This window comes from Stegastes partitus, unplaced genomic scaffold (genome assembly GCF_000690725.1).
Source record: "Stegastes partitus isolate 25-593 unplaced genomic scaffold, Stegastes_partitus-1.0.2 Scaffold231, whole genome shotgun sequence".
Classification (NCBI taxonomy): Eukaryota; Metazoa; Chordata; class Actinopteri; family Pomacentridae; genus Stegastes; species Stegastes partitus.
The window spans coordinates 241,699-252,925 of record NW_007577962.1 but is presented as its reverse complement, the minus strand read 5'-3'; the positions used below and the strand labels follow the sequence as shown (position 1 = coordinate 252,925).

The window sequence follows — 11,227 nt, the reverse complement described above, 5'->3', positions numbered from 1 at the left end:
CTTTTGCATTATGTAACTCCACATAATGATGGCAGAGGTAACCAATGATGTGCTAAATTATGGCCTATACCACTACTTAGGTAATACCCTAGTTGGCCAGCAATGCTAAGAAACGCTCACAATTTTTGTTCATATGATTCAGTTTTAGTATCACTGCAGTCACATGCACAATGTTTTGGAATGTGAGTATATCCAGAGCCTGACAGTTTTAACAAATGGCCAGTTTCCTTGCCGTTGTTCCAAAGAAAAGGTCAACCGTTCCCTGTCAATCTATGACTTGACAGTACACTCGTTTATTTATTTATTTATTTTTAGAAGTCTTTTACATTCAACTTATATCGCATATGTATTGGTAACAACCGGGGTTATTGTCAGATTAATTTGGCTGGCGTACATTATGCAAAACAGCATTTGGACATGCAACAAATATTATCCTTGATTTAGTTAAAGGTCATTATTTGTGAGCGCCGTGACATAACACGTTCATGTAGTCCCCCCGGTTTAATGTGTTGTGTGTGTGTGTGTGTGTGTGTGTGTGTGTAGCCACCTAACTTATTTTTCTCATTAGCTTCTATTCTTCTCATGCACTGACAGCTGAACCATTTAATGTCATAGAATTTAATTACTGTGACCTTTCCTCAACATACTCCGAGGCCTCCACAATCCACCACAGTCACCAGTGGGAATGTGCTCCCATCTCTGTAATCCTGTTTCAAACATTTTCCTCCAAATTGATCCCGCAACATAAAGTGCAAACCCGGAGATGTCATTAAATGTTACTAATGGACAGGCTTGGAATTTAAGTGCTTATTAAAATCAGGAAGCGCACACATCCGCGGGCGATTTAATGATGGGCCGCTTGATTTAGCCGTGAATCGGGAAGGGAGATGGCAGTTGCGGGGGGTCACGGCGGTGTTAGAGGTGTCTGATCGCAGAGATATTGACATGCGTGCGCTGTCATCTGTTGTCTGGCCAGATCCCACCAGAATCACCATGAGGCCTACTAACATGGAGATTATTGTTGGCGAGAGCATCGTGCTACCCTGCCAGATTGCCTGCGATCCAGCTCTGGATGTCTCTTTCTCGTGGGCATTCAACGGCCAGCTCATCGACTTCCAGCGAGACAGCGATCATTTTGAAAGAGTGGGTGGGGTGAGTCATCTGGAGCATTAAACTCAGATACTTTCTAGCTATTCTGGGATTAATTGGGACATACTGTGTGATGTGCAAGGGTATGCTCCACTGCCCGACTGAGGGCTTCTTAGACACCAATAATACCCAAGCAAGAGATTTATGCCAAGACTTGTCCATTTGAAAATTTCACCGTGGTCCGTGGTGAACAGAATATCAAGAAGATGGAGATGTCTGCTAGGAATCAGTTACATTCAGTCATTCGTATGCTGGGGAAGCCTCAGCGAATGGCGCTATCAGGTCAATAATTGAGATCCTTACCTTTTGAATCGCCTGTGTGAGCTGCCATGTGTTACACCCCTAAAAATATATTGGTGAAATGCCATTTCAGTCTTACTGAGGGTCCTCATTAATAAAGTCTTTATACTTTTCATCCCTTCAACTTCTAATTCTTGTACCTCAAGGGAGAACATTTTCTTATCATCTCCCTCTGCCATAATTGAATTTGCATACCTATTTATGAATCTTGAGCCCCGAAATAATTAAGTAATGAGCTGGCTGGCATTCACCAAGGGCAGGCCTGGCACCAGTAAATGTTCATTTGAAATCCCCGTGCCTTGAAATAATGATAAGTGACGACTTTTTGTCGAATATTTGTTCCTTTTGATGAAGGGCAAAGTTAATTGTTCCGAGCTTGTCAGTTTAACACTAAAAAGAGTTTAGCGCACTCTTTTTTTCTTTCCCGGGTCCCAAGGTTAGCAGTTTGATCAGTGCCATCCGTGTGGTAAAGGTTGACATCGCATTTAAATCCTCTCATAGAGTTTGGGACATGCCAAATTCATATCTTGATGAATGCAATTGGCAATTACTAATGACATTGAACTGCGCGTAGGCATTTAATGAGATATAGTTTTCACAGAATCTGTTTCCCCTGTCCAGAGAGATTACCAGCCCCCTGCTCAACAGCTTCTGATGAATTAATTAACATAATTAAAGCAAATCTGCCTCATCACTTCCTTCCTGCCAAGGCAGGAGGCCCTGCGATGCATCAAGAGCTCTAAGGTTGGCCAGGTGGCGGCTGACATTGGAGCGAATCAGAAATGGTGCTTTAAAAGTGTCAGGCGAAGGGAGAGGAGATGAAAGCAAGGGGGAAAAGAGGAGAAAAATGAGCCAGAGAGGTAGTCTCTTTATCCCATAGCGGTGCCATTCGGCTCAGCTCGGCCTCGTCAGGCGCCTCAGAGAGGTGGAGCTCCGCGGGTGTTCGTGCCCAGTTGCAGCAGAGTGCGACTATGATCAGTAGCCGCTGGGGGTGATGAAATCTACTATGACTGCAGCGAGTTCTACCTGCTCGCCCCCAGGTGACTGGTTTCTAAAGCAGTACACTCCTTCACACTGGCTGACATGCTTTGTGACAGGCCACCTCAAGAGGTGACTTTCAGAGGGTGAGCTCCCATCAGCAGTGGAAATAAAAACAAAGTAATATTGTGGGGATAAAATGTGTTGATACACTGTGAATGATGTGGGTTTTCTTAGCACATGTATGTCATTTTAACAGAAAGGTTAGTGACATTCTACACTTTTCTTATTGTCAGTGAATCCCACAAGACCAGGGGTGGCCAATCCTGGTCCTCGAGGGCCACAGTCCTGCATGTTTTAGATGTTTCCCTCTTCCAACACACCTGATTCAAATGATCAGCTCATCATCAAGCTCTGCAGAAGCCTGATAACGATCCTGATCATGTGAATCAGGTGTGTTGGGAAGAGGGAAACATCTAAAACATGCAGGACTGTGGCCCTTGAGGACCAGGATTGCCCACCCCCTGCTTCTAAAAGTCCTTCTTATTCAGTGCAAAACCAGCGATCTAACAGGTTTAGTGGATGTTGCACTGTACAAGATTATTCTAACAATACCTTGATTGCAGTCTATACCAGATTGACCTTCCTTAAAACTGCACAGTGCCACTTTTAAGAAGCTTCAGTAATTGTTAAGCACTGTGACAGTTCTTATGTATGCTATGTTTGGGTACCAAAACTCCATTATTTTTGGATTAATGGCAGAAGGTTTTGCCATGTTTTCCCTAACAAATTGTCGTCTTTTTTTTTTTGTTCGGCGCAGTCCAAAATTTGGTCCATTAAAAGTATTGTGGCCAAACTCTGGTACAGCTCATTTCTCTGGGCGATAGGGCTCCAGTTTGGTCCAAAAGCGATTAAAAATTATACATTTCAGTCACGCTGTTTGTTTGGATGACAAGTAGAATGACCACAAGCACTGCAGTAACTCTCACAACAAATGTGTATCAACACATGGGGTGTAGTCCCCAACAGATAAACGATTTTTTTAAATAATTGAGCTGTTATTATTAATAGTTTTTAACCCTCTGAACCTGAAGAGCCACTGGCAGAACTGAAAAAATTTCCAAAGTGTAATCAGTTATCAGAACCAGAAACTGTAACATGAAAAGAATCGCTGGATTTTCAATTTTCTGAGGGTCCTTGAATTACTCATCCATGACATTTCTTCTGAGAAAATTAACCAAATCTAAGCTTGAAATCCAGATATTTTGTCCAAATTATTTTGTGTATGTAGACTCGTTTAAAAATTGGATGAACACTTAGCCTTAACTAGATTCTGTAAATTACAAAAATTCCTGAAAAAAGCAAGGAAATTACTCATCTTTGACCAACGATGACATGAGAAAAAAAACCATCCTGGCCTTTCAGCTGAACTGGGCTGGTTTGTGTTTACACAGAGACACAAATTAAATAGTTAAATATTTCCAACATCTGTATTTTTCCAGCATTCATAACACCTGTGAGGCCTTGGGAAAGTGCCATACATGCTGATTCCTTTCTCTTTTTTTTGGAAAATAGAACAAATTCAACTTTTATTTACAACTTTTCCTGCACAAGAGACATATTATGAGTTCTCTCTACTTCTAGCCATTATCATGCTGTTTCCATAGAGGTGCAGGACTTTACACTGTAAGTAAAAATGTGATTGGAGCTAAAAAAAGAAGATGCCCACAAACGGTTTCGGGTTCAGAGGATTAAAGACGTTGAGCAGGAACCACTGGGCTTGTGATTGCAAACTGCAGACAGGGTGTCAGCGAAGATGATACGAATCGAGAGGTGGACTAATGTATCTTTGTTTGTATTTATCGATGCAGAAAATATAGAATAACTCCAACCTTGCTCATTCAAAACCCCCCTTTATGCAGACACAAACACCAGCTGCCCTTATGCAAAAGTTAACAATGTTCACGGCGAGGTGTTGTTGTTTAATCCTTATGGCCGCCACATGCATGCAGGGAAATAATATTTGCTCTTTACACTGGGTGTTCTACACATATCTTGCTTCAGCTTATGTAATTAGAGAATAATTAGGATTGCTTTGCCAATTAGCTAAACTATGTTTGTTTTGTGTGTCCTGTGTGCGGCTGGTAGCTGTTTGCAGGGGGTTGGGAGGAGAGGGATGGGAGGGGGGGTGGCTGGCTGGTCGGATAGCGCCTGAAGGACAGCCAATAGCTTATTTGTGCAGAGTACATCTGCCATGTCTGTTGTTGGTGTTTGAAGAGATGCAAAAAATCAGTGGCCTGGAGATGCTGTGATTTTAGAACGCGTTATAAATGTTAAAACATCCCAGAGCCAAAAAAAAAAAAAGCTGAGTGATGAAATAACATCACATCTCTTACTTAGCCTCATTCTTCCTATCTGCTCTAGAGCATATCGGGGGATCTGATGATTCGTAACATCCAGCTGAACCACGGCGGAAAGTACGTCTGCGTTATTGACACCGACGTGGAGAGCCTGTCCACCTCTGCCATTTTGGTTGTCAAAGGTAAGGAGAACCAATTGATTTCAGCGGCTTGCCTGCGTCTAAATACCCCCGTATATGTGCTGCGAAGTAATGTGGCATTGATGCATCTGTAGAAGTATTCAAAGTGAAAGACGTCTCGACAGAATGGCGTGAAAAAATCCCCGAGGCTTCCCGTAAAGATACAGTAACGGGGAAGCAAAAATGAACGCTCACTCATGAGTTATGTCAGCTTCTGTTTACGTTACGTGCTGCACGTGTCGGCGAAATGTAAAAATGGAACACACACACACACACACACACACAGACACTGGCATGTGCGACTGCGAGCCCAGCTGAGGTAGCTTTGTTGATATGTGCTCGGCGAATCTGGCTCAGTGTGCGGGCTTATCTCCGGTGATTTACATTGGTATTCATGGCCTTAACAAACTGTAATAGCTGTCCCAGGTGCTTTGAGAAGGCAATGTTTATCACAGAAAATGACTATAATTGGCTCATTTACACATCGGCAAAATATCATGGAAAGCATTTGAATAATGGAGCAGCGGAGCAAACGACAACAACATGGTAAAGCCCGAGCATGTAGCAATCACACAACAACGCTCGCTTTTTCCCTTCTTTTGATTCTCCTCCCTCGTCTTCTCTCTCTTTTTCTAATAATTGAAGCCGTCCAGTTTATCTTTCCGCTGTTGGTGATTCTGTGTTCACTTTGTAGTCCTGCACATCACACACACACACACACACAGAGTGCATGGACACACCAAGGACACAGCCCTTAATTAAAGTGAGTGTGATGGCTTTGATATGTAACAAGGTGTAGAAGTCTTTATGAGTTTGATGAGGGGAGGCTTCTTAGAATGGCTGATCACCTTGGCTTCGCCCTCCTCGTTGTCTGATTGATGCAGGTCCCCCCGGTCCTCCGGACAAAGTGGCGGTGGAAGAAATCACAGACAGCACGGCCCAGCTATCGTGGACCCCCGGAAGGGACAACGGAAGCCCCATCACCGGCTACATCATCCAGGCTCGAACGCCTTTCACTGTCGGCTGGCAGGCTGTAGACACAGGTACCCTGAAAACACCCCCCCCCCTCCCCTGCCCTCGTGTAGTATTTATGTGGGGCCTTCTGTGGGTATTTATTTATTTATCATTTCAATTTGCATCCAGATGTGTGCAAGCCAGGGTTTCTAAGGTTTTAAAATTCATTTTTTTTCAGTGCCGGAGGTGGTGAACGGCAACATGCTGACTGCCACGGTGGTGGGCTTGAACGCCTGGGTGGAGTACGAGTTCAGGGTGGTGGCTCGCAATACTGTGGGCCTGGGAGAGCCGAGCCCCCCCTCAGCCAAGACCAGGACGGAGGATGCCAGTATGTAGAAGCAAACACTAAACCGCACACACACACTGATAAGAGGGTTTTCTGTACTTATAAAATGACGACTGATGGTTTCTGGGCATAATAATCAACTCTAAGAAGGTTTATTTGAATTTTATAGTGTTTTTTCTTTTCTTATAATTGTATGATTTCTATTTTAGCAACAATTTTCTTGACATAGTCTTTGGTTCCGGACAAAAAAAACACTTTATTTTCAGCTGAATGTCAAAATTTCCCAAAGCCCTGATCAAGGTCTCCTTGAAAAACAGCTGCTAGGAATCTCTGCTTAATGGTATTTGTTTAAAAGATAAATTAATGTCTGACCAATGATGCACCGTCAGACATTTAATGCAGTTTCTGATTTCAATTTTCTATATGGAGATCCACACGATTACTGTTTTGTGGTTCTGCAAAGAAAGGACTCTTATTGAAGTTTATTTCATTTAGTTTTGATAAAAATGTCAAACTGTTGGATACAAAAGCGTGAAAGAGGTTAACATATGTGAAAATTTTTTTGATGTTAAAGAGGGCTGTGTGTGTGTGCTTCCACCAATCAGAGCAAGCTGTGGGGTTTACACACATGTACATCAATGTTAATGTGAAGCTCTGGTGTAAAACCTGAACATGTCCTTTGTGCAAACAGTAGTTCTTATGAGACACTCCGTGGCTTTTGCTCGATTAAACCTTAAAATGTGACGGTGTGAAACCCTGAGGCACTTCTAAATAGCATTTAGGAGTTATATTCCTGTGTTTATGTTTGTTTTCGAGATTGGAATATACAAGTTATGTGGCTACAATAACGAAGTTTGGTAAATAAAATGGCAGCAGATCTTGGCAAGAATTCCAAGGGAGACCTAGGATCTCACTTCCCAGCGTTCAACCCTGCAAGACAAAAACCTCTCATGGGCATCTGATATAAATGCTGCTTACTAAAGCAGGGCTCCACTTTATAAAGGATACTATGAGGACGCGCTTGAGTGCTCCTCCACCTACACTGTCGTTTTTTTTTGTTTTTTTTTGCCAACACGCTGTGGTGCACAAACAGCCGAGTGGGAATAGAAGCGGAGTGGGCTGAGTCAAATGTCATTTGCAAAATATTACAAATCTTGGCTTGCGGTGTGCGCACGGTGACATTTGAGCAACGCAAGTAATTCACTATTCTCCGAAATGTTTGTGTTTGCACAGAGCGGGGTGGTGGGGGGGGATTTGTGGGGTGTAAAATAGAAGACAGTATCTGCAGCAGGCAGCCTCGTCATAAGGGCACAAGTAGAGTTGAGGCTTGTCGTTGAGCTTTGTAAACTGTGTTCTAATTGCTCCCCTCTGGGCTTTACCTCTCAGTTCCCGATACAGCTCCCACTGATGTCGGAGGTGGAGGCGGCACAAAGTCTGAATTAGTGATAACATGGGAGGTAAGTCATCTGTTACATTTTACTGTTCTCTCCATCGCGAGTAATGGTTTTGCTTAATTGTGCAGAATTGAACGGACCAATTTTATGACCCACATTAGAGGGAGACACCTCGCATCTGGCTCAGCCTCCAAGTGCCATTTCTCCTTTTTTTTAAAAGCAGGGACAGAGAGCACTTCTTTGGAGAAGTTCTGCACTTTAGCCACAATTACATAGCCATGCGAGAGGAAAAGATAAGGTAAAAGGTGATTGTGGAGAGCTCCGGGTGGTGACTGCGGAGAACAAAAAAACTGGGGGGCCGTGACTATTCCCGGACACCCTTGTCGAGGCGCAGTGCAGAGACGGGCCCGTCTGTTTCTTTGTCTGTATGCGTTTTAATATCACTATAGTTTTGTGTTTTGCTCCCAGCCTGTGTCCGAGGAGCTGCAGAACGGAGAGGGCTTCGGCTACATCATCGCCTTCAGGCCCGTGGGCACGGTCACGTGGACGAGAGCGGTCATCTCCACGCCCGGCGTGGCGCGTTACGTCTTCCGCAACGACACCATCCCGCCTTTCTCGCCTTTTGACGTCAAAGTGGGGGCCTACAACAACCGGGGGGAGGGGCCCTTCAGCTCTATCGCCACCGTGTACTCAGCGGAGGAAGGTACAGCGCAGACTTCACAGCCCGGCGGCGGAAAGTGATGCTTAAATAAGCTATAATCTCTCTCCTTACAACTATGACCTTGAATAGTAATGATGAAATGAGTTTTTTTTTTTTTTTTCCAGTGCTGTTTTTTCCCTCCCCCCCTCTCAAGCTGGGAATGTCAACTTGATATTAGTTATCGTGCTGGTAGATTACAGGAAATCCTAGCAGACACTTACCACACCGCGCTGTCAGGGAGGTATCCTGTTAATTGAATTTGCTGGGCAGATAGTCTTCCCTTATGTCAGTCACAGATCCCATTAAAAGAGAGCGGGGGAAATAGCTTTTCAGTGAAACTACAGGTCTATTCTGTGCCTTACCTCTTATTGCTATTAGTGTGTGTGATGGTGTTGGATGAGTCCGTGGGATTCTCACCACATTTCTGCTCTATTTCTGCAGTCCCCAGTGTGGCACCTAAGAGGGTTAGAGCTAGAAGTGTGTCTGCAGCAAAAATTGAAGTGATCTGGGAAGCTCTCCCTGCCATCCCCGAAAGAGTGCTTGGATATGAGGTATGATTCACTGTAAAATCAGTCTGTTTCTTTTTTTTCCCTTCAAACAGCATAATTGAGCTTTTTCTTCTGGCTTGTTTATGAGCTCATACCCATTCTTTTGTTGCTCTTTAAATTAGTTTTTTTTTTTTTTACTCGAACATCCGACTATACGTTCTCAGGTATCGCTGCTGCAGAGATAATATTAAATGACCGTGAATGCTTTGGCACCCCCAACAGCAAACCCACAGGAGGAAAATAAAATCCCTCATCTTTTCAAGAATGCAAAGAGGGCTTTGCTGTTTTTAGTTCCCCCCAGTGCTCTTTCAATATCTGTCACCTCTGGCTCCTGGCACTAACTAAGCTCTGCAGTTGCCATAGCACTGGCCACATTGTCCTTTTCAGAACAGAGCTCATTTCTCCAACCGCGGGTCCTGAAGTGGATTTAGGCTGTTAGAATCTCAATGGGCCACCAGCAGTATGGAAACGGAGCCGTGTGCCTGCACATGTGCGGTAATTACGCGTCGTTAGGATTGCAATCCGGTTTCAGATTTATGTAACACCGCCGAAAAGATTATATTACTGTAAACTCAATTCTAAGGGCTTATACACAGTTTTAATTGATAACAAATTGGAAATATAATAATTTATGGGCGCTGGAGAAGCAGAAGTATCCCTGAGGGCAGACTTCACATTTCAGTTTAATTATTAATTGACTTAACTCTTATGTCTCTTAATACCAGACGCATGAATATTGAAGATGACCCAAAGCAAACAGCAAATTAGTCCGTTTGCTTTATCAAACGCGGCGTCACCTGCGCCCGTATCTGTCAGCTAACAGCCTGAAGGGAGTTAAATTCTGCATCTTGTTTTTTTGCAGAGCAGAGAACCCGGCTTTGAGGTATTTTTGAAGTAAGATTTATGCGTTGTTCTTCACTTTTAATATCCAGTTTCCTTCGACAAAAGAAACGTCTGGGGTTGAATTTTTCTTTCCCGGGTCAGTTATCATATGACCCACTAATGCTCTGTTTATAAGACCGGGGTGGCTGACAGGATGTGCATCAGTAATTGAAACTCCTCTAGTGAAAAATTTATTATTCCCCATCTCCCCCTCCTCCCACCTCCTTTTTTTTTTTGGGTAATACAAACAGCATTTCATGATGGAATATGAATGCAGTGAAATGCGCCACCAGAATCTCTGTGGTTGTGACTTTCTTTTCTTTCCTTGTCCTCCCCCTTGCCAGGTCGTGTACTGGGAAGACGACACCAAACCCGACACCGTTGGCAAAGTGCGCATATCTGGAAACTCCACGCAGGTTAACATCACAGGGCTGAAAGCGAACACAGTCTACTACCTGTCTGTGGCCGCCTTCAATACGGCTGGCCCCGGGCCGCAGTCGGCGCCCATCAACAACACCACAAAGAAACCACGTGAGTCCGTCCCCGGAGGGCCATTGAAATCATTTCTAAATGGAAACTCATTCATGAAGGCTGTCAGATGATGTCGTACTGTCCTCAACGTGATAGGCGTAACATTCCTTCGGCTTTGTTGGTCGTGCTTAAAAAAAAAAAAAAAAAAAGTCAATCTGACAAGAGAGCTTTCCATTTTCAAAGCGGGAGGTCTAGTGCTCACTGTGTTGCACCTGCAGTGAATCCTAGAAGTCTTTAAGGTGCCCTTGAAGATGAAGAAATGCTTTCAGGCGCAACACAAGCGAGTGGAAAGAGGTGTATTACAATCTTTTATTTAGCCGAGCGTAGCGGTTAAAACACAACTGGAACAATGATGAGAAGAAATAATGAATTAATTGTGCGCTCACAGAACAGTGTAGACCCCTCAGCACGCATGTTTACAAGCGCTCAGCATCGGATGTAAAAAATAAACAAGGTTTCCACTCTTTGTAAACCATTTAATCGTTGAGATACTTCTTTTCCTTTCACCCTTAAGTGAATAAAGAATGCTAGCTGCTGCCGTTGGGATTCTAGTTGCTAGACTGGGAATAGAAGCGGCTAGAACTGCCAAAAGTTAGAAGAAAAACCCACAGATCTCTGGAATTCCTAAAAACCTGACAGAAGCTGAGAATGTGGATATTTTTACAAGCTCCGTACCTTTTTAGTCTGGCTGTTGGTTTTATTAATTGAATTCATCATTATTATTATTATTATTGTGGCTGGGATAGACTCCAGCTCCCCCGTGACCCTGGTGAGGATTAAGCGGTGTATAGATAATGGATGGATGGATTACTGTTGTTATTTAAAATGATTTTATTTATCCATTTCTTTATTCATATGGAGAGATATAAATATATGAAATCATTTTGAAGCTAGAAAAAACTAAAA

General features: G+C 43.5%; 1 protein-coding gene across 1 annotated transcript in view; it reads left to right on the top strand.

Moving 5' to 3' along the window:
* The window catches only part of LOC103356988 (contactin-3), a 45,980-nt gene that overhangs the window by 31,719 nt on the left and 3,034 nt on the right, over positions 1-11,227 (top strand). The window contains 8 exon segments of the mRNA XM_074465720.1: positions 977-1,152; positions 4,852-4,969; positions 5,851-6,009; positions 6,159-6,308; positions 7,653-7,723; positions 8,129-8,363; positions 8,802-8,911; positions 10,135-10,321. Of these exon segments, the coding sequence (XP_074321821.1) occupies positions 977-1,152; positions 4,852-4,969; positions 5,851-6,009; positions 6,159-6,308; positions 7,653-7,723; positions 8,129-8,363; positions 8,802-8,911; positions 10,135-10,321 (1,206 nt within the window).